Source organism: Seriola dumerili, unplaced genomic scaffold (assembly GCF_002260705.1).
Source record: "Seriola dumerili isolate Sdu_G_001 unplaced genomic scaffold, Sdu_1.0 BDQW01000073.1, whole genome shotgun sequence".
Classification (NCBI taxonomy): Eukaryota; Metazoa; Chordata; class Actinopteri; order Carangiformes; family Carangidae; genus Seriola; species Seriola dumerili.
The window spans coordinates 7,166,023-7,189,227 of record NW_019174328.1 but is presented as its reverse complement, the minus strand read 5'-3'; the positions used below and the strand labels follow the sequence as shown (position 1 = coordinate 7,189,227).

Genomic DNA, 23,205 nt, shown 5'->3' with positions numbered 1-23,205 from the left:
AATGGAGCCATCACAGACCTTTTTCACGGCAGACTTTTTGACAGGTGTACACATTTCAAGGCCCTTGTACTGTGCATGTGACCTCACTGGCTTGGCTTACAGGAGCAGAGCAATTAATGTTTACAACAGTGTTGATTTTCCTGCCATGACAAGCCAAAATGTTTTATTGATGTAATTAGTTTCAAATGTTTCGACAAGCCAAAATATCTGCTGCAGAAAACTGAGTTGAAAGCTGGAGACGGTTTAGCAAGACTTATTCAAAAAGCAAAATGACATGTCAAGTATAAGGGCAGTTATTTGACAGGGAAGAAAAGAAAAACAGGTGATGCTCATCAAGCAAACACATCAGTCGAAAATATGGTTGATTAAAAAAATCGGCTGCCATGGGCCAGGGAAGGCTTCATCAACCGTCGTTCGACCAAATTAATCACAAACACTAAATTTCCCACAATGCTTCAATGCCGCCGTGTTTCACTCGTACGTCACAGCTTCTTCCTTCCGTTTCCTGTCGTCTCTCCAGCACCAGCTGCGTGGTTTAGCTGCGTTAGCTAGCAGAACACACTTTCTCCTGTTTCGCCCCGGTATCTACGTGCTTGGACTTATAAGTAGCATCATGTCATACCACGACGAAGAAGAGGTCAGTATACATAATTTTCTTGCAGACATTTGAGCACTTTCATGATAACAACAGTGACACGCTGGCTAGCGGTAGCCGGTTAGCCAATTAGCTGCATAGCTATCTTAACTCAACCGGCATAACAGTAGCTTGGGATTAGCTAGCATGATAAAAATTATTGTCGTTTCTGAAGAGGGTGCAACCAATAAACCATAGCCTTTGTAACGTTTTGTTTCCTTGTTAGGTAGAGGATACCGTTTTAGACAAAGTAGACTATGTAATTGATGACTGTCTGACTGACAAACAGATGTTATCTTTGCATTAGTAAAAAATGTCTAACTGTTCTGTTTCCTCGCAGTACGATCCTTACGATTACGACCTGCACACCGGTTAGTACACACATCTATTTATCGTCATTTATCTTAATGCATGATGTCCCCATTCATCTATAAACTTTTCTTGTTACAATGGGTCAGTGTCACCTCCTCACTCTCCCATGTCCCTGCAGGTGATCCTAAAGCCGACCTGGCCTATGAGAGGCAGTATGAGCAGCAGACCTACCACGTCATTCCAGAGGTGATCAAGAACTTCCTGCAGTATTTCCACAAAACCATCTCTGACTTGATCGATCAGAAAGTTTATGAGCTGCAGTCCAACCGTGTCTCCAGCGAGAGCATTGAGCAGAAGATCTATGAGATTCAGGACGTCTATGAGAATAGGTAACACCACCCCTACCCCCACCCCCCAAACTGTGATGCTGTTGCCTCTTTTAGCAGATACATTAGATCTGTATTTTAGTGTGATGAGTATTTTACCTTTTCTATTTTGTTCTGGTTTAGCTGGAACAAGTTGACTGACCGTTTCTTTAAGACATCTCCATGGCCAGAGGCTGAGGGCATCGCATCACTTGTTGGCAACGGTGAGTGAATCCTCTGTCATCTGTTTTTTCTGCAGCTGACACCATTGTTTGTTTTTCATTGTAGAAATTCTGTCATTCTTGAACTTTTTCTTGTGATAAATGAAATATACGTTCTCCCAATGTTTCCACTGTTATTAGCTGATACTTGTACATATTATTGTTCAATCAGACTAAAGACGAGAATAATGTGGATTTCAATTATGTTGTTGTGTTTACAGTTGTATTAATTGACAGACCTGTGTTATTCTTTCAAACAGGCTTTGCAGTCTACTGATAAATGAGGTCATCCCTGTGTGGTTCAGCAGTGGAAATGTTTCATGTTGTTGTTTGCCTCTCATCTCTAACAGATGCTGTGTTCCTCATCCTTTATAAGGAGTTGTACTACAGACACATCTACGCTAAAGTCAGCGTGAGTAACTGCTCAGTATAAACTGTTATCGACCTCCTCTTTCATTTCTGAGAAACCTACGAAAACCTTTCCAGGATTTTGTTGTAAGTATTGTTTTCTTGATAATTAGGGCGGGCCAACTTTGGACCAGAGGTTTGAGTCGTACTACAATTACTGCAACCTCTTCAATTACATTCTCAGTAAGTTTCAAGAATATTTCTCACATTTAGTGTAACGTAACAATTGATGAAAGATGAGTCACAGGAGAATGTTTGTGATTGTAAACAGATGCTGATGGCCCAGCCCCCTTGGAGCTGCCAAACCAGTGGCTCTGGGACATCATTGATGAGTTCATCTACCAGGTATAGTAAATTATATTCTTTATGTATCCTCATTTAACAAGACTTGCCCATAACAAATGGACAAACATGTAAAAATCGGTGAAAGAATAAAGGCCATTTTGAGGGAGGTTTTCCCTCTGGCTTTTCGACATGGCAACTTCACTCCTATCTAGCATCCCATAGAAAGTATGTTTACATGCGATTAACCCAGATACCCCTCTTCAGTTCCAGTCTTTCAGTCAGTACCGCTGTAAGACGGCCAAGAAGTCAGAGGAGGAGATTGAATTCCTGAGGAACAACCCAAAGATCTGGAACGTCCACAGCGTCCTCAACGTTCTCCACTCCCTGGTGGATAAGAGCAACATCAACCGCCAGCTTGAGGTGTACACCAGCGGAGGTAAAGAAGAAATCTTTGGAGTTATTTGTTGTCTAGCAGAATTATTTAAATGTATAGACCCTAGACCTTGTTAAAGTTACAACAGTAAGGTGCAGTTTAGGTTCTCTGTAGATGTATAGTTCTGTAAAACTGTAGTTGTATTAGTTTGGTCCTTTTCTAGTGTTTAAGTAACTTCAACTGAGTACATTGAAATTAACTTCAGTGTATTCAGCTTAGGCATTATATGAGGCAGCTAACATATGTATAATCTATATATTTGTTGGCGTGCCGCAGGAGACCCAGAGAGTGTGGCTGGAGAATATGGGCGTCACTCCCTGTACAAGATGTTGGGTTACTTCAGCTTGGTGGGGCTCCTGAGGCTTCACTCTCTGCTTGGTGATTATTACCAAGCCATCAAAGTCCTAGAGAACATTGAGCTCAACAAGAAGGTAAGATCTAATGTATAGAGAAACATGCCTTTGTACTACTGGTGATGACACTACTTTTTCTCTGTTTTTTCAGTATTTTTTTAAACCTATATTCCATTGGTTTTAGACCACATCTTCTTGTTTTTTCTACTGTCTAGTCCACGCTCTCTTATCTATTTTGTTTCCGGTCTTTCAGAGTATGTACTCCCGTGTGCCCGAGTGCCAGATCACCACCTATTACTATGTGGGTTTTGCCTACCTGATGATGAGGCGCTACCAGGATGCCATTCGAGTCTTTGCCAACATCCTGCTCTACATCCAGAGGACGAGAAACATGTTCCAGAGGTCAACGTATAAATATGAGATGGTCAGTCAGAGCAGTGCTTATTAGATAACAGTGTAGTTGTTAGCTTAAGTTATCCGTTATTCCACTTATCCCCCCCATCCCCCTTATAGAACTTGAAACGATCAAGTTGTTCTTGTTGTTGACATCTGATGGTGAAAACCAGGGTTGTTTATTTGCCTCTAAAATCCAGTGATGTATGTATGCATTAGTTGATTCAGTTTTTGTAATTGTTTTTATACAAGTTTTCTTTTAAGTATCTGTAAAGTTTTATCAATATAAGAGACATCTATCTTAGTTGATAATTATACTCCTCTGTGCTCATCTTGGTTTCACTTTCAGAAGGTGTCTTTTTGAAAGCTGACATATCTGAAGAGTCAATTAGGTGTCTTTATATTTGTATTTATTTGTAGATTAACAAACAAAATGAGCAGATGCATGGTCTGCTAGCCATCGCTCTCACCATGTACCCGATGCGCATTGATGAGAGCATCCACACCCAGCTGAGGGAGAAGTACGGAGACAAGATGCTGCGAATGCAGAAAGGGTAAGAAAGAGATTCATGACATTACAGTGGAGCAAATGTATTTGAAGTCCAGTCTCTTTTTGGAGATTCATGTTATTTCTTGTGTATTCCTTTAGCTCTTACAAGACCAATGACAGAGAGAAAATCTCCTTTGTCTTTTCTGTCTTGTCAAGATTAACATAAATTACAGAAATAAAAAAAATGTTTTACTGTTATGCTGTAAGGTACAAAGGACAAAATGTGTCTATTTGATTGTGAGGTCTGAGTGCTTGGCCAGCTTCAACTCCATTGAGGTTTTGGGGATTTAGTAGCGGTATTTTTGCACATCCTACATGTGGCGCCCAGCAGCAGTACCGCCTTTAATGAAGTGAACTCTTTTCCTTATCAGAGACCTGCAGGTGTTTGAGGAACTGTTCAGCTTTGCCTGTCCGAAGTTCTTGTCACCTGTGGTGCCAAACTACGACAACGTCCACCCCAACTACCACAAAGAACCTTTCCAGCAGCAGCTGAAGGTCTTTGCTGAGGAGGTACAGCAGCAGGCCCAGCTCTCCACCATCCGCAGGTAGAGCATACTATTATCTTGTGTGTGAGTGAGTGTGTGGCATTGTTAATATACCTGTACTGAGTGGTATTAAAACTAAAAACAAAGAAATTTTGGATGCAGTGGTGTAGGACATGTTTTGTTTTTTCCGCCCATCTGGCCCTTCAGAAACACTTATTATTTTTAGAAGCCCACTGACTCGGATGTGGTAGCAGGATGTCTTTACATGTCCTCTAAATCCCAATGTGTCTTCCAGCTTCTTGAAACTGTACACCACCATGCCAGTAGCCAAGCTGGCGGGATTCCTGGACATGACTGAGCAGGAGTTCCGTATTCAGCTTCTCGTCTTCAAACACAAAATGAAGAACCTGGTGTGGACCAGCGGCATCTCAGCTCTGGATGGAGAGTTCCAGTCTGCGTCTGAGGTTGACTTCTACATTGACAAGGTGTGTTCAATAAACATGTCTTTGACTTTTCTATATTGTTACACTGTATAAATAGGGAACAGATGGACCATGTGGTCCTGAAACACTGCACATGTTGTATGTAAATAATATAAGGGGGTTATATGGCTCACGCATGTTGTTTTAAGTAGTTCTGTATTTCTCTAACACTTCCACAGGACATGATCCACATTGCTGACACTAAAGTTGCTCGCCGGTATGGAGACTTTTTCATCAGACAGATTCACAAGTTTGAGGAGGTGAGTAGTGATCAGTTTTGCTTTTGGATACAATGGAAGAGTACAGGAGTTTGAAATTGCTTTTTGTTTTAAGAAATTAGAAGTTTTTTTTTGTTAATGAATTAATAAATTTTGCAATAAATTTTATTTCAGAAAAAAGATTTGATTTTTAAAGCCACGTAGTGTTACTGACATTGATGTAGAAAAAATATATGGCCAGTGGTTAGTTCTATCGCTACCCTTTTTCTTAAATCATTTCTTTGTCATAAGGCTGCCAGTCAAAGACTGAAAAAAATTGTTGCCTGTCTCTCTACAGCTGAATAGGACACTGAAGAAAATGCCCGCCACTGGCACTACTGCAGCAGCAGCAAGCACCACGACCCGAGCAGTCTGACCACCAGCAGTGAAGAAGAGCTCCGAGTCCTCTGCACCCTGAGTCTCTTTTGAGCATTTTGACAACTATTATTGATGAAAACTTTTCTATATAACATGGTAACAATAAAAGGATGGAGTGGTATGCTAAAACCCATGATTGTTTTTTTTTTTCCTCCGCAGTTACTCTTAACAACCACTAGACAGCAGTATTTGCCAAGACCAGTTTTGACACACTGAATTTTACATTTATAGTAAAGGGAAATGACATGTGTAGACATGTTAAGATGAAGGTTTTTTTCTGCAAAGTCATCATGATTCAATATACTTTGGGCACATTATTATTGGAGTCTGTGTCTGGAATTGTCTGTATATGTTGGACCTGTGAGTACATGAGAAGTCGGCCTAGAGCAAGTCATTGTAATTGTCATAGGGAGACAATTACTGGTGCCATGAGTCATTAAGTTTTCTGAGAATCCAGACTTTTCTTAGTGTCTGCCAGGCTGCTTTACTCTGCTGCATTGGTGCGGCATTGTGTCTCGCTGCTCTCCCCATCATCCCACTGACTGACGCCATTGCATATTTCTTTTATTATCACATATCGTCCAACAACATTTCCCAACACAGACCTCGGGGCTGGTGATAATAATGACAAAGAAATAAGAACTTACAAAATGGGAATATAAAAAATTAATTTTAAAAACACACCACTCATCAGAAACAGTGTCAGTTGTCATATAAAGGAAAACAGAACGACATGTCACCATAGCACAATATACACATACTCCAAACATCCAAAATAAAATTATTCCCTACCTATTTTGGGAAGCCAGCATTTTTCTTCAAAAATATCTTTTGATTCCATCACATTTTTTATTTTTTTTTTATAAAATAAAAAAATAAAGCAAACATGGCTCATTTTGAGCATGACTCTTTTACTCCCTCAGGTGGCAGTGTAAAGTCTCTGTGGGCACAATGCCATCTTTATATTTATAAAAACAGGATAATTCATTTTTTTTTTAAATTCCATTTATAAGTCATTTCCAAGGCTTTCTTTGACTGCCTTTAATATCAAATTACGCATAAAAGATTCAAAGTTTCATTTTTTCTTCACGTGGCTCCAGTCTGAGACAATGTTCATTCATCTTCATTCAACATTTCAGTGACGAGTCTCCTCGTACATGACTGAGTCCATGCTAAAAATGGAGAGCAGGACAAAGGTCTGAATGTTCAGAGCTGCCCTGCAGACAGGGAGTGTTTTGACATGTTGCCATTGATCCAGAAAGATTCTTCCATCAAACTACTACAGTACTTTAACAACTACGCAGGGGCCCTTCTTCTTCAAGGTGAAACCTCCGCTCATTAAGCATCACTGGGGAAAATAGTGGAAGTGCTCTTGTCTGCATTTTAAAGTCCATCTATAATATCACACCAACATGTATCTAATATCTGAAAGACAAAAGTCTGACTGTTCCGTCCTCACTCATTCAGCATTGATTGCATCGTTTTTGCAAAAAGAAAAAATATTAGAACACGATAAGGAATTGTGTCATTATCTCAGTGTCCCATTGATGGCCATCCGCTGGTCTGAGTGTGTGTAGCTTAATTTTCTTGAGTGTGTGTTTTTGTGTTTGTATGAGTGTCTGCAGTCCAGGTATGACTTCAACAGGATTAGTGAGAATGAGGCACAGTTGACGATTATAAGGTCATGGTTCAACAAGCTTCTCCCATAGGGAGGCTTTATCTTTCCTTTACACTCAGCTCTTTGGATGAAAGTCAATGACATCAGTTGATTTTGTCTCACTGAAGACCAGTGCCCTACTTATGATTTTCCATTTCCCTAAATTTGAAGAAGCCCTCTCTTGAAGCACCAACAGTGGGACCATTTACAACACAAGATCCACTCAAACCAACCCAGAGTAAACCCTCTTGCAGGCTGTCTCACTGATGCACTGAGGTTGGCTGATGAGGTTCCCTAGACTACACACACTCCTCCTCCAGTCCTCCCTAACCTTGTCAGGCTGGCGGTGTGGAGGCACAAGGACACACACGAGTCATGGTTGTGCTCAGACCAGCGAGGCCTCGGCTAGTCATAACTCTGTGATCTCCAGGGGACTCTCCGGCACGGTGTCCCCGTCCTTGTGGCGGTGCATCGGGGTGGACTTGGCCGACTCTGTGCGGGCGTTACGCTCACAATAAAGCCCCACGTCAGCGTTCAGTGCCTCCAGAGAATGTGCGAGGGCCCGCTGGTCGTCCTCTGGCAGGCTGTTGAGGTCAGAGGTCAGGAGGGTACCTGTGCTGCCGTGGACCACGTGCACACCTTCGGGACCCTTCAGCTCCACAGGAAGCTTGTGCTTGAAACGCAGAGTACCGCGACCTCCGCCCATGCCCAGACGCTCGTCCTCGTCGTCGTCCAGATCGCTCTGGATCAGCTGATGAAGGAGGAGAGGAGGAGAAGAACTGATGAGATGAGAATGAATGAAGCTGCTGAATAACAGCTTTTATACAATGCATCAAGTTGAAAGGAATACAGCAGATTTGTAAGAAATAGCTTTGAGGAAGGGCTGGACAGAGGTAAAGCAGTAGAGGGAAACCTTTCAGGAGAGAAAACAGTAGATCCCTTAGAGTAAAAGACAACAACTTGTAAATGTAGTGAGACAATAGATCAGCAGGGAATAACAGATGCCACACCAGACCTGGTTTAAATAGTTGTCAATAATTCTTAGCATTAACTTGTTTGAGCAGACTGCAAAGGTGGGAGTTTCCACATCAAAGCAATTCAGAAAAGTATAGTGTCGAAACTGCTCTTTTAATGCAAAATTACCAGTGATTCTAAACAGGGAAATTCTCTATGGTGAACTTCATCCTCAGCTCAACAATGAAAAGTAAGTTCAAACTCTATTTGACCCATGGTCTGGCTCAAGGCAGCAGAGAAAGCAGAAGTGATGAGAAGGTGCCACACCAGAGCGGCGGACAGGACGTCAGACTGGGAAATCAAAGGGATGCAAGATCACTCTCCAGCGGTGTCAGACAGGAGCCGCGGGTGCAGATTGATAATCCGTTTTTCAGAGCCCACCTCAGTGATTGATGAGTGATCTCCTTGGCTGGTGGATACGGTGACGAGTCGAGCTGCAAAGAGCTTTTTCAGCCTCAGGTAGTCATCCAGGACCACCTTGAGCAGGGAACCCTGACAGGACAGCATTTAGGATCAAACAGAGTCTCTCGCCTTACACACCTTCACTGTCACAGTATTCATAAATGAGAATCCACAGAATTGATTCTTGCCCCTGATCTAAGCATCTGGGTCTCAACAGCCTATCTTCAAGTCCTTGGGGTTTCTCTCTTTGGTTTCTTCACAGGACTCGTGGAGGTCTTAGGTCCCGTCCTCTGACCTTATCCCCCAATGTGTTTTGAAAGGATGGAACGAGAGAATACATGACCAACGAAAGAGAGGCCTCTGAGATTGGATGTGGACCTGTTCATTTGTGTGCGTTTCCCTGGGTAATCTGACATGCAGGTGTCTCACCTTGATAGGCCCCTCCCTCATGATCTGGCCCAGTTTAGCGATGTTGTCGTACTCCTGAATGGCTGCTCTCAAGTAGCGATCATCCTCTGGCTTCGCTTGAGGCTCCCGACCAAATGTACCCTGTGAGGACAACACCCACGTGCTTGCTTAAAAGTATTGTGAGGGTACAGCTGTGTAATGGGCAATGCCATGCTAAGGAATAATTCAGTGATGGCTTTATCAGAATCAGCTTTATTGGCTAAGTATGTGTGTACATACAGGGAATTTGACTCTGGTTAGCGTTGCTCTGAGATGCTTTCTTGCAGATGCAAAATATAATCTATTAAACTCCTCAAAATATTGTTGTGAGATATATAGGAACTCAGATTAAAGTTAGTACTGACATGGGTGCGTGCAGGGCTGTTCCACAGGTCAGTTATCTCACTCAGGTTCTCGGGCAGGTCGTCTTCGTGGTCAGCCTGGGCGGCCAGCTCCAGGTTGCGACAGAATGGGTCCAGCCACACTGGATTAGCCCTACAGAGGCAAACGGCATTATACACATCATCGATAAAATGAGAAAAGAACTGTGGTGTGCTTCAGAGATCAGAATTCAAATCAGATTTTTGACACTGACCTGCTTTTTCAGTTGTTTTTTTGAGATTAATGTTATGGACTCTAAAGTTCAAACAGCACATTACCAGTGCTTTTTGAAAAAGTTGAATTAAATTTTTGGATGTTAAATTGCTTGTGTGACATTTTGAGAAACACGCTTATTCGATTTCTTGCTGAGACTTAGATGGGAGCGACACTACTCCCATGTCTATGTAGTCACAGCCAACAGGCAGTTAACTTAGCTGGAACAGAGGGAATTAAATAGACACATTATACCTTGTTTGGTTAACCTGTACAAAAAAATAAAATGTAAAAACAATATATTGTGGTTTAATGGGGAATTCACATTTCGGAAATATTTTGTGGCTAAGTGCCGTGACTTCCTAGAGTCTCCGATGGTTGCCTAGCAACCTCAAGGTGATAACGAGTAAGCCAGTAAGTGTATATCCCAAAATGTCAAACTCTTTCTTTAACATACCGTATATTTACCATTAAAGATATTTTTTATTCTTGAATTTGCTGAAAATCTTCAGATTAATACTCAACAACTGGAAAGAATATTTTGAGACAATGAGACTTGTAGAACAACAACACAAAGTGATATAAAATGAGCTATTATCTCACCCCTCAAAAGAGTACTTATTAGTGTTGGGCATGTCCAGGATATCCATTAGACCCTGGTTCCCTGGATGGTGTAGGATAAATAATTGTATTGTAAGTAAAACAGCCTTTGTTAAGTAACATGTTGTTCTCTGCATTATCATGTAGAAGCTACATCCTGATGTAAACAGCTGGCGGGGCCGTCCCGTCAGCAAAGCCACTTCTCACCTGTTGATCCTGCAACGATGGCTTTCAGCTTCCTCTGGTGTCTGCAACAGTCAAGAGAAGATAAACATGTTGATAAGGCTGCTCATACTGAGCCTGAAAACATGGTCCGTGACTGATTCAGTACACACAAAAATCATATATCTATTTCAATACAAATCTGCCCTTTTATAGAATACTGAATGATTCTTACACTCTACGATAATGCCAGTTCATTGTTACAAACAAAATTCCTGCGAAGCACAGCAGCACAGCCAGGATAATGATGACCAGCTGTAAAAGAGGAAAATAAAGAAAGTTTAACAGCACCAAAACACAAAACACCCGCAACAGTCTGTGGGTTTCTGCAGGTCCCGGCCTCACAGACCTGCAGTGTGGAGATGTCGTCGGGCAGTTTGTCAGTGACGGCGGGCTGAACGTCCACAACGTTGTATTTTCTGAACAGGTTTCTCAGCTGCTCCTTGTTCTCATCGATCATCTGGATCACTCTGCAAAACATGAAAGGCCAGGACATAGGTAAGTTCATGTAAACTCACAATCTATGCACCATAGAGCTGGAAAATTTCTATGGGCCAGTATGAGAAGAGAGACAAGCTTTAGTATGCATATAATATTAGAATGACAGTCTCATCATGTAGGTTTTGAGTGCAAGAATTATTTATATTAAGGAAGGTTTACCTTTCAACATCTAGGATGGTGCTGGTCTGATTGTTGACAACATGGATCAGCATGTCAGTCTGCGCATAATTCACTCGGCCCTTCTTGTCCACATGGAACTGGATCAAAGGAAAGGGAGACAAAGATGTCAGATGTTTGAACAACATACACAAAAAAGTTAAATGGGAAACATTCCAATAGAAAAGCCTTACCTGTATGTCATCTAAGTTGACAATGGCTCCAGTGATGTTGGACAGCAAGTTGACAAAGTCTTCCTGGTTTTCGCGGACCAAATCGGGGATCTCATTAAAGACTATCTTGACCCTCTGGTCATCGCGCAGAATATAGATATTCACGTTGGTGGTTGTGCTGTGTCCAACGAAATCGCACGCCAAAATCTCAAGCTGAAAGAAGCCTGGGTTGTAGGCGGTGAAGAGGTCATAGGTTCTGATGATACCATCTGTCAAACCTGTGGAAATCATGGGACATAATATTGTCTCAACAAAGGACATGAATTTTTCTCGTCGCAAAGTTCTCAGTATAAAAACTGATAAAATATAGGAGTGCATTCTGTGTGATGTGTTGAAAACGTGCTGATAACGAGAACTGTATATTAGAGAGGCGCAGGAAGAAAGTACATGTCTATTGAATGACTGTGCTACTTGTTAAGTCAGTGTTGTTGAAGCCATTTCAATTCATTCATTTTGCATTTAAAAGGAAACATTAAACATGTAAAATCATTGATCATGACATTAAAAGGATAAGTGTGGTGATATTTCATTTTTTTTTTGTCAACAAATCCAAAGAAAAAACAAAACCAACAATTGATGTATCCTGCAAACGAATATTTCCTGTTTATCCAGGGCCGGATACACCTGAGAGCTCCACCACCGTTGTCCAAAAACAAACATAAAAAAAAATATATATAAAAAAAACAAAAAAACATCAATGACCCACACCTCAGAGAAACAGCCAAACTGGGGGAAGTCAGAAACTACTGAGACACAATTGTTGGTTGTGGGCTTTTCATGGGATTTGGTGACAATAACAAAAATATCACCAGTTTTACCCTTTTAAATAATGTGGAAACAGTTTTTGTGTATTTGAAGTTGTTTCATCAGTATTATGTATCAAGTATTATATATATATATATATATATATATATATATATATACTGTATATATTGTATATCTCATGTTCATAAAATACTATCAAGCTGCTTTAAAGAGCTTTTTGTAAAAGTCTAGCCAATATTAAATACAATGCGTGTAACATGTAGATACGATATGGGCAATATGTTGAACTAAACAGGAAGCCTGAAAACAGCCTGAATACTGTACATGAGGAAGCTCACCGATGGTGAAGATGCTGCCAACGTCCTCACTACCATTGCTCTGTGACTGGAAGTAACGGATTGTAACGATATGGTATTGGACCACGCTGTTGTTGCCGATGTCGTTATCTACAGCCACAACCCTGATCAACTCTGAGCCTACTTTGGCATTTGCTGCAACTCCTGAAACGGGGAAGCAAAAAAGGAGGGTTATGGTGGTTTTACATGGACCAACATACACAAACAGTACATGCAAGAACACAGATTACCTGCAGTGTACTCTGCCTTAGTGAAGCGTGGTTTCTGATCATTAATGTCTTCCAGTTCGATGCGGACTTCCAGCAGGCTGGGGTCACGGGCAGGGTCCAGGGCTTTGGCCCGTGCTGCCCTCTGACCCCTGGGGGGAGTCCAGCTCCTGTTGCTGGAAGCCTTGATGATGATGGAGTAGACTGGAATCTCCTCCCGGTCCAGATCCTTATGCAACTTCAGCTCTCCATCTAGACTCAAGCCAAAGTTGCCATCGCTGTTTCCCCCTGCAGGAAGAGATGGAAAGGATTTATGTTCAGCCATCTAAATCACTAAAGGAATCAGCTTTAAATAGAAACGGAACACGGATGGATCTACACAAATGTCCCCCATTATTCCTAAGCTTTTGAAGTATGAGGACTTTAATCTGACCACACAATGGATACCAGAGCTTCCAGACAAACTGCGTGGACGTGCTCTAAATCTTCTTGAATTCACAAACGTATTTTGGCTACAATGGATACATGTGGCTACATGTGAAGATCACTGCATCACCTGCAATAAAGTAGTAGACGATGGCATTGGAGCCCTCATCGGCGTCCACAGCTCTAGTTATGTTCCCCACCACAGTACCTGGAGGGGAGTGCTCAGGCACTGTCAACTTCTGGTAAGGCAAGCTGCCACGCTGAGATGCACACACAAACATACATACAACACAAAGACCATGAGGAAAAAAAAAAGGCAAACATACAAACAGTATGTTCAGAAGCTCTTATGTACAGATTATTCGGAGAGCTTCATACTCACTGGTGGTTTGAGGAAGACGGGTTCATTGTCGTCAATGTCCAACAGCGCCACCTGCAGAGGCTGTGTGGTCTCATAAGGCACTGGCTGACCCATGTCACGGGCCACAATGATAAGCTGAGAGAGTTGTTTGCACTCAGTTAGAGACACACACACGCTGCACAGTTCAGTATATTAACAGGACAAAAACACACACACGCACGCACACACGCACGCACGCACACACACAGGTGACTCACGCTATGGAGGGCCTGTTTTTCTCTGTCCAGTTTCACCGTTGTTGTGATGACTCCAGACAAGGGATCGATGTGGAAGTTTTCCCAGTCCCTGTTACCTGCTCCAGTCTGCAGGAACGCATAGCGGACCTCACCATTCACACCCTCATCAGAGTCTGTTGCATGCACCTCATACACAGGCAGGCCTGGAGGCTGCTCCTACATGGAGGGAAAAGATAGTCAGTGTGTGTTTGTGTGAACTTTCTTAATAAACTGTGTAACTGGAACAATAGAGCTTTGTGTTTTTTTTTGTTTGTTGTTTATGGTTTTCAGTAAAACTCCGTGTCTATCAATTGGTGGAACTATTTATTAAAGCCCCTCGGTGAAGGGATCAGACATTACGGATAGGTACTGGCCCCCGACACTGACCCTATGATGCTGAATGGGTATCTAGCGCACACGTACTGACAATGACATGCACAGAGACACGTGACAGCAGATACCTCTGAGATATGGATGATAGTTCCATTGGCTGGCCTGACAAACACAGGTCTGTTATCATTGACGTCTATGACTGTGATGATCAGGTCTGCAGTGCCCCACAGGGGAGGACGCCCCCGGTCGGTAGCCACCACAGTCAGGTTGAAACGTTCAGAAGACTGAAGCAGACGGCGAGAACGCACCAGTCCTGTGTTTGGATCCAGGGAAAATGCATCTAAAAGGGAGAGAGGAGGTTCATGGACTAAGAAAAGATATGTGGTGACTTCAGGAAGTATTCTGAGCTGTTCTCTTTTCGCACACTTTATCGAGTTGTAGAGTCAATTGTAAATGGATAAATTTGCCATTTTTGCCCATTAATCTACACTCAATAACCCATAATGACAAAGTGAATTCATGTTTTTTTAGAATTTTTCATATTCAAAAACAAATCTCTAATTTACAAAAGTATTCAGACCCTTAAAGTCACTGTGCCCTTAGCAACACTAAAGCATTGGAAATGGTTTTGCACACTTGCCCTGATCCATGCCTCGCCACAATTTTTATGTGGAGGTCTACAGAGAGTTCATTTGACTTCATGTCTTGATTTTTGTCCTGACATGCAGTTTGAATTGTGGGATTTTACATACACGTGTGTGTGCCTTTCTAAACCATGTCTGATCAATTCAATTTGCCACAGGTGGACTCCAGTCACGTTCTTGACACATCTCAAAAGGTAATCCAAGCAAACAGGAGGCACCCAAAGTTTATTCAGACTAACCAGCTGAGGCCTTTATCAACGTATTCATACCTGAATGGGGTCCCAACATGCTGTAGAGGATCGCTCCATTCTCTCCTTCATCCAGGTCAGTAGCTCTCACTGTGATCACAGACGTGCCACTGGGCTCATTCTCAAACACGCTGGTGTTGAACACTCGCTCTGTAAAGCGTGGCCGATAATCGTTGACATCGAGAACTGTCACCAGGACCTGATGTGCATCAACAGGCAGATGGCGTCACAATTATCACGTTATCTCATCAGCAAAATAATCTAGATTCTACTAGTGCAGCAAAACCTACAGATGACACAACCTTAAACTAAGTGAAACAAGGTTTTCATAGACCTGAAGTATCATGTTCCATCTATGATCTTCTGGCTTCTCACTGGGGTCCACTATAGATGGTGTTAATATGTACCAACTCTATGAGTGTCGGTTACTTAGATATGTATTCAAACCCTCCTTCACATAAGGCTCTTGTGTCATTACACACTACCTGGACAGAGTTCTCTCGTCTGTTGCTGTGGCTGCCACCGGGGTTGTCACGAGCAACGGCAGTCAGAGTGTAATGGTCCTTTGTCTCTCTGTCCAGAGGAGAGAGGATGTAGATCTCTCCCTGCCACGGAGGAGAAAGAATAATTAGGAAGGAAGTACAAGCACTGACTGGGAGTGGTTGTATAAAGACATTTATTTGAGTCTGTGTGTCTGACAGAAATGGAGCATGGAGATAAACTATTTAGATTGTCTTTATTACACTGAAATGCTTTGTTTAAACTTTTATTTCCAGGCAGGATGAGGTTCAGTGCTGACACCCAGCACTGTTGAAAACACAAAATGACACCTGAGTGCAGACCACTCCTTATCAGTCAGAGTTGATCAAAAGAAAACTCTGTGGAATTTGCTTTACATTTGTTTATGAACCAAGTCCTTCAAAAGGTTATGAACTTCTTTGTTTTAGCCTTTTTGGCAAAATGTCAATTAATGGAATTGTAAACTTACTGTAAATACACTGAAAGTAGAAAACCCACTTCAAGTGAAGACATGAATAAATGAATTGGGAAATTATTGTGATTATTATGTGATATGAATGTGTGATTAAATCTATACTAAAACTAAAGCAGATATTTAGAGAACTGAATATTCTGCTTGAGCTTTGCCATTAGAAAAAGTAAAAAGGAGCAAAGATAGGAGCAGTGCATAGGTACTGTCAAACTAACTGTGCTGATGTATGGGTTAACTTACAGTGGATGGTTTGATGCTAAACTTGCCCTCTCCGTCTACCAGGCTGTACTCAATGACAGCAAAAAGGCCAGAATCAGCATCCGTAGCACTGACACGAACTATGGTGGTGCCCAGGTTCACATTCTCGAACACAGGCTCCTGCAAACACAGATGAACACACACTTTGGCTCAGGGGACACTGAAAGAATAAGATTATGTTTTGAATTAATAGAAAAGTGGCAATTGGGCACATGAACTAAATCACATAACACTTAATTTTATATGCTACATTACTGAAGAGTAATTTTACACAAAAAAGAAGTTAAAAGTTAATTAGCAAAAATAAGTGGATACCACACAAAAAAAGTGCTCCGATAATAATTAAAAAATCATGGCCTTCTCTCTCATTAAATGAATAAAAGAAGCATGTATTTCCTGTTTCAGTGAGCTTCTTGTCTTGAGTTAACTTGTCATTTTCAGCCACATGTTTGGTGGCAGTTCTTTTCATTACGACTGTCAAACACAGGTGTGACTAATTACATAAACGAGGGTCATTCCTGGGGCCCTCATCAATGTTATTAGTTACACCTGTGCTTTTCATGCAAAGACCAAATCACAAGTCAATGGAATAATATATATATACGTATATATATATATATATATATGTATATATATATATGTCCTGTTCAGTACCTGATATGAGGGCTGTAGGAAGACAGGGTTGTTGTCATTGACATCCACAATACGCAGGTAAACCGGCAGCTCAGCGATCCTGGGAGGAGTGCCGTGGTCGCGGGCCCGAATTGTGAAATTCAGCCACTGTACCTGCTCAAAATCCACCGTCTGGTTGGCTATAATCTTACCTGAAAGTTTTTTTAACACAGTGATAGTTATAGTTTGGATTCATCTGGTCAATACTGATATTCTAATATTACAACAAGCAAGGAATTACATTTTAAGTAATACAGTGATTGTGAAACTTGATACATTTTTAATCTGCAGCCTACAGCGGGTTGTTTAGGTGCCATACCAACGGAAGGGTCCTCCAGTCTAACGTATCCCCCTCGGGGCAAGTGGAGCAGCTGGTAGATGACCTGGCCGTTGGGACCTTTATCGGGGTCTACAGCTGACACTGACAGCAGTGTTGTGCCGGGTTGAGCTCCTTCCAAAATCTTCTCCGTGAAGTTGGACACTCCGAAGGGCCGGAAACGAGGGGCATTGTCATTTACATCCAACACGTTGATGGTTAGTCTCGCTGAAGAGAAGAGACACAGAATGAAAATAACTTAGAAAACTAAATTCACAAAACTGAAGACAGGTTTCATGATGAAAAATGAACTTACCGTTAGGAACGCTCCCTGACTTGTCAATAACATCACTGGCATTGTCATGTACAGACACGATGATCTCAAATGTAGCTACCAGCTCTCTGTTCAGCGGGTTGCGTACAAACACTGCACCTGAAAATTCACAGAAACACATCTAATTATTTTAGACCAAGCTTTTTCAGTGTACTGGCTTTCTTACGTCATCAGTGAAAGTAAAGCTTTCTACATCAAGATATTAAATGTGAGTAAGATCCATGACTCACCAGTGTGTAAATCAATGCCAAAGGATTCCTGCAGGCCATCCACTGGGTTGTTCCCATCATCCCTTGCCTCCACTGAGATGATGTAATACTCCAGCCGGGGATGCAGATCTGGGTCCTCAGCAGTCAGCGTTGCCACCACCACTCCAGGTGGTGTGGACTCATTGACGCTTATCATGGTTACAGGCTCTATAAAACGAGGCCGCGAGTCATTTACATCATCCAGGATGACTGTCAGGGTGGCTGTGCCTGACATAGGGGGTGTGCCACGATCGGTTGCCATGACCACCAGGCGGTAGGACCCACGCTCTTCTCTATCGAGGGTGTTGTTGCCCACCAAGACAGCACCAGAGAGTGGGTCTACCACGAAGCGGTCCTGAGCCCCGCTTTCCAGCCGATACATCAGCCAGCCATTGGAGCCGGAGTCAGCGTCAGTGGCAGACAGCTGAGTCACCACCACACCTGGAAGAGGCAGAGAAAGAACTTAGATGCCATTCCCAACATGTAAACCCTAAACCCTCACACAGGGAAATGCAAAATGGAACAAAGTGTATAATCACAGGAAGGAACTCCGCACTCCTACACACAGATCATTAGCCCACAAGCCATCCCACGTACCGGTGGGGCTGTTCTCCGGGAGTCGAACACTGAAACTGGATGGGCTGAAAACAGGAGGGTTGTCATTCTGGTCCAGGATGGTAACTGTCAGAGGGACACTGCTATTTAAACCTCCTACGTCCTCCCCAACAAGAAACAGCTCTACCCGGGGCTCCTGAAACGCCTCGCGGTCCAACTTTGCCCCCTGACGCACAAGTATCACACCTGGAGGAAGTTGCAGAGACGTTAACATTTTCACTGCAGTTTTCCTCTGTGTCAACTTGCAGGAGGAGTCATAATGTTACCAGTATTGGCATCCACAGTAAAGAGGTCCACCCTCGCTCCCAGCAGGCGGTACTTCACCACAGCATTGGGTCCAATGTCTTTATCCTCAGCCAGAACCGGCCCATTCAGCACTGTTACTGTACTGCCTAAAGGACGGAAAGAGATGAAGATAGGGACAGGTGGAGAAAATCAGAGGCGGATTACATTTTTTTGTAATACCAAGTCACTTGCCAACTGTTGATGTGTCTACCAATTTAGTGACATTGACTTGAATCTGGGCAAATGCCTGATAACTGATAATCACAGAGGCTATGACTCATATTCTGGATCCAAATAGTCCAATTGAGAAGTCCATTACAAAAGTTTGAAGTTATCTCACCTCTCAACATTCAGAGTGAAATAAAAATCACTTAACATGAGCCATGTGTAAACAAAGTCAGGAAGTAGGTCAGACAAGATTTCAGAAGGTGTTTTGACACAGTGCTCTGTGATGCAGTTAGAGATTGCCTGCACTCAAGGTAGAAGAGAAAGACAGACACACCAGCTTGGATGCTACCTGCTGCAGAGTTCTCAGTGATTTCAGCCCTGTAGCTGCTCCGGGTGAATATAGGCCTGTTGTCATTCTCATCCAGAATAGTTATCACCAAGTGGTCTGAATCCTGGTGTAGTGGGGGAAAGAGGCGGATGAAAAAACAATTATATTATGATTATATATAAGGATTGTGTGGTATAGCATAAAGATGAGAATGAGAGTGAGGAGGAAGGAAAAATAAGTAAATTAGCTCATAAGAGGCAAATTGTTACAAAGCTGAAGAATATACAGGTTTTGCAGTTGTGCAAAACCTCAACAGGCTGCTTTTATAGTCACAGTGGTCGACTTGTTTGCAGCTCTATGATAAAACAGTTTCTCACCTTTCACACACACAGGAAACATTTAAAGCATGCTGCATTACAGGATTTTGCAGAAAAACTTTGCAACTGCATTGTGGCTACTATCTGATTGTTTTAGTTAGTAAATGAAGTGTGTGAGATTTTTCATTTTTACTAGAATACAGAACACATAGGGCCACGAAACCGGGTCAAAAACTACAATAGTACTAAAAGTATGACAGGTTATCAGTGTAAATGACTAAGCAGATACATAAACAGATTTGTCCTATTTCTCTTATTATTGCAGTTTGTTGTAATTTTATGAAATGAGCTTCTGGTGCAGAGACTCCTACATATTTAATGACTACTGTGTATTGCTCTACTTAAAGTAATGACACGTGGCTGTGTGCAGCTCATTCACATTATGGTCACAGACTTTTGGATTGGTACATTTTGAACCTAGAAATTCAATATTGCCTAAAGCTATGAATTCCCCGAAAGCCGACATGAAAAGATACAAGGTTTTATGTCACTGGCAGTGATTTACGATTGTGTCGGTATGCTTTATGTGAAACTGTCTATGTGGAAACATGTGTGAGCGCTTGCAGTTTACTTGCACAGGAGAGTGAGTTTACCCTGCGAGCGATGCGGGGGTTCTCTGGGTTGTCTTTCACAGTGATGGTGAGTTTGTACTCAGCCACTCGCTCTCTGTCAAGCGGTCTGTTCACCTGCACCACACCTGTCTGAGAGATGCAGAGAGGAAGCGCTAAGTCATGTGTGTGCATAGACATCCATTCTTGTGTTACAATTTGTTTATTAACATATTACCTGTGTACAACCTTGTAATACTTCAGTATATATCTTTTTCCTTCTATAGAGGACATGCAGTATTTGTATACACTGTGATATATTTATGTTAAATCCACAATTGTGTTAATGCCAAAATCTGCTGATCTATAAATGTATCTGTAGCAAGGGTATATAAGCACTAACACCTTCCCAAGTCAGGTTAAACTAGCCGCTTAAAGTGCAATCAAATCTGGAAGGTGACAGTCATAAGCCTAACACTTCTAATGTTCTTAATCTTTTTTTTTTTTTCCACATTTACCACATCAGTAAGTCGTATTTTTCTGTGTTTTCTGCTTAAACCACACCATCCTTTTCTCTCACTGTGTCATTGATGTAGAAGGCTCCATCGTGGTTGCCAGCAGTGATGTTATAAGTGAGCAGCGCGTTGCGTCCGCTGTCCGCATCGCGTGCTCGCACTCTGGCCACAGAGGTGTGTATGGAAGCGCCCTCGCTCACACTGGTGTTGTAAGGCAGGTTCAGGAGGACTGGGTCATTGTCATTGATGTCTAGGACATGGACCCCCACCACCACCTGAAGTAAACACAAGTCAAGTCAGAAATAAAATGTCTGATTCATATCTGTTTATGGTAGCATTCCATAGGCCTCATTCAGTTGGACTATTTTTAATAAATATGAAAAGATGTATTTTGCCACACAATTTCTTACAAACTCATCAAAAAATTAATCAAACAGTTGATTAGCAGTTGCAGTCAGACATGTAAAATCACACTTGCTTTAATTGCCACACCATGTATAGGCCAAGGCTCCTTTTTGAGATTTATTGTAGGTTTAACTGCCAGGTGAGGATAATGGATTTGATAGAGAGTGGTACTATTTATAAATTTGTAGGAAATGAAAGTATTCAATTTATGGTTATTTTCCATAAAAGCGAAATCACAGCAGAGAAGTGAAACTTAGAAGATCTGTTCAAGACGATATTGGTGTGTGTGTGTGTGTTCGCATGTGCGCGTGTGTGTTCGCATGTATGTGTCTTTATATAGTAAAGGCCCACCGAGCTGTTGCGAGATGGGGTGCCCAGGTCTCGGGCTGTGACAGTGATGTTGTAGAAGGCCGTGGTCTCTCTGTCCAGCTCTACATCCTTCCTCACACGAAGCTCGCCCTCCACAGGAGACACCATGAACTCATCTGACAGAGAGACAGAGGAAGAGGCTCACAGGTACAGGATTTAATAATACATCACTAACCCCCATGGAAAACCAATCCGGTACTAACTCTGCTGATCTCCACCGGTGATGCTGTACTCCACTTTGCCGTTGAGCCCAGAGTCTTCATCACTGGCTCTGAGTGTCCAGACCCGAGGTCCTGGCTGGCCCTCAGTAACATCGAAGGGTCCCTCATAGGCTTTGGGGAAAGTGGGTGTCACATCGTTCACATCTAGGACATTTACGAGCACCTAAAGAGGGAGGAAGAGTTTTTAACACCTTCATCTAGAGAGTGGTCATTTAAAAAAAAAAAAAAAAACTCTGAAAAAGTGTGCCTTATTTGCATCATTACTGTTGTGCTAGACGTCAAGCTTAGAGCAGGGTTTAGACACTGGTCTGTTGCTGTGACAACCAGTGCGTAGTGTCCATTGCTGATCTCATAGTCCAGCTCCTTCACCGCAGTAATTCTCCCCTAAATACACAAATCATACACAGAAGGTTAACTTAGTTTTTTTTTTGCTGTTGTTTGTAACACTACAGTATACTAGTTTTCATGGCTTACTGTGACGCTGTTGATATGAAAGGTTTGGATCAGGTTGCCATGGGCAATAGCATATCGCAAGGTGCCGTTCAGTCCCTCATCTGGGTCGATGGCTGTTACTGTGGCGATAGTGGCACCCACTGTGTCTGGTCCCTCGCTCAGCACTGTGACATACTCCTCCTCAGGAAACTCTGGGGCGTTATCGTTCTCATCCACAATGTGGACATTGATGGTGGTTGAGGTCTGTGAGAGACATGGAAAAACGTTTACAGCTGTGTTGACTATTTATGGCTTATTGTATCAATCTCGACTGAAAATATGTGATTCACTTCCAGCACAGGGTGCCAGCTGGGCCTGCAAGTGAGTCTAAATTTGTAAACTTGTAGTCCATTCATCATTATAACGTTAAGAGATTCTCCAGTGATTTATCACACATATCCGTGATATATATAAATGCCAACTCGACAAAAACCGCATATCACCATTTGTTATTTTACAATAATGACTTAACAATAATATCTTGTCAGTCAAATTTTCAAACCATCTGTTTTTTTTTTTTACTTTTCATGCTACATCTGCCCTAAATCTTACACTGTTCACTTCCAGAATGATTAACAAGGTTTTCTGCAAGAGAGGAATCATACTACTGTCTTCATTTATGACACGTATATGTGGGGATTGCTTTAACATGGGAGAATGGGAAATGACGGTTGAAGCATATTTTGTTACAGACATATTGAAAAAATATCTTGTGAGAACTGAAAGGAAAGCTTAAAAATAATTGAGGCGGAGAGAAGACGCTATAAGTCGGCCAAAAGCTCTGATTTCCTGTCACTTCGTCTGCTCACTTCGGGGGAAAAAAATAAAACCAAAACAAAACCACTACAGTAGTGCATCCTAAAGAAAACCACTTTGTCAAGCCACTGACAGATTCTGATACATTACAAAGGTAAAAGCAATATAATAAATTAAAGGTAGAGCATTGGGCCATTCCTGTTCAACCAGTCTAACATCTGAGCATAGACCAACTGACTGGCATTGTGCTGGTTAAAGAGGCCGTTGGAGCAAGTCAGACCACTTTAATAACCGTGGCTCTTCAGGAGCCT

The 23,205-nt window shown here is 42.2% G+C and overlaps 2 protein-coding genes across 2 annotated transcripts in view; one reads left to right on the top strand and one right to left on the bottom strand.

Annotated features, from left to right (window-relative positions):
- Window positions 1–506: 506 nt before the first annotated feature.
- eif3l (eukaryotic translation initiation factor 3 subunit L) lies at window positions 507–5,689 on the top strand. The gene is made up of 15 exons (XM_022743743.1): window positions 507–637; window positions 975–1,005; window positions 1,125–1,335; window positions 1,456–1,535; window positions 1,883–1,944; window positions 2,054–2,123; window positions 2,212–2,285; window positions 2,490–2,661; window positions 2,935–3,089; window positions 3,265–3,435; window positions 3,825–3,958; window positions 4,326–4,499; window positions 4,735–4,924; window positions 5,101–5,181; window positions 5,477–5,689. Exons 1-15 carry the CDS (start codon window positions 614–616, stop codon window positions 5,552–5,554), a joined length of 1,707 nt encoding a protein of 568 aa, XP_022599464.1. The 5' UTR covers window positions 507–613; the 3' UTR covers window positions 5,555–5,689.
- A 1,933-nt stretch (window positions 5,690–7,622) lies between these two features.
- Window positions 7,623–23,205, bottom strand: part of LOC111220587 (cadherin-23-like) — a 163,985-nt gene continuing 148,402 nt past the window's right edge. Inside the window, exons 38-69 of the mRNA XM_022743710.1 lie at window positions 22,121–22,342; window positions 21,911–22,030; window positions 21,629–21,809; window positions 21,408–21,541; window positions 20,717–20,926; window positions 20,182–20,289; window positions 19,233–19,335; window positions 18,697–18,822; window positions 18,413–18,616; window positions 17,798–18,256; window positions 17,550–17,666; window positions 17,237–17,461; window positions 16,900–17,069; window positions 16,228–16,365; window positions 15,482–15,601; window positions 15,018–15,195; window positions 14,233–14,444; window positions 13,754–13,948; window positions 13,518–13,631; window positions 13,266–13,395; window positions 12,734–12,997; window positions 12,486–12,647; window positions 11,344–11,600; window positions 11,153–11,250; window positions 10,842–10,962; window positions 10,668–10,747; window positions 10,478–10,518; window positions 10,274–10,334; window positions 9,442–9,571; window positions 9,059–9,178; window positions 8,609–8,719; window positions 7,623–7,964 (exon numbers count right to left, since the gene is read on the bottom strand). Coding sequence (XP_022599431.1) covers window positions 7,623–7,964; window positions 8,609–8,719; window positions 9,059–9,178; window positions 9,442–9,571; window positions 10,274–10,334; window positions 10,478–10,518; window positions 10,668–10,747; window positions 10,842–10,962; window positions 11,153–11,250; window positions 11,344–11,600; window positions 12,486–12,647; window positions 12,734–12,997; window positions 13,266–13,395; window positions 13,518–13,631; window positions 13,754–13,948; window positions 14,233–14,444; window positions 15,018–15,195; window positions 15,482–15,601; window positions 16,228–16,365; window positions 16,900–17,069; window positions 17,237–17,461; window positions 17,550–17,666; window positions 17,798–18,256; window positions 18,413–18,616; window positions 18,697–18,822; window positions 19,233–19,335; window positions 20,182–20,289; window positions 20,717–20,926; window positions 21,408–21,541; window positions 21,629–21,809; window positions 21,911–22,030; window positions 22,121–22,342 — 5,253 coding nt within the window. The remainder of the gene's footprint in view (window positions 7,965–8,608; window positions 8,720–9,058; window positions 9,179–9,441; window positions 9,572–10,273; window positions 10,335–10,477; window positions 10,519–10,667; window positions 10,748–10,841; window positions 10,963–11,152; window positions 11,251–11,343; window positions 11,601–12,485; window positions 12,648–12,733; window positions 12,998–13,265; window positions 13,396–13,517; window positions 13,632–13,753; window positions 13,949–14,232; window positions 14,445–15,017; window positions 15,196–15,481; window positions 15,602–16,227; window positions 16,366–16,899; window positions 17,070–17,236; window positions 17,462–17,549; window positions 17,667–17,797; window positions 18,257–18,412; window positions 18,617–18,696; window positions 18,823–19,232; window positions 19,336–20,181; window positions 20,290–20,716; window positions 20,927–21,407; window positions 21,542–21,628; window positions 21,810–21,910; window positions 22,031–22,120; window positions 22,343–23,205) is intronic.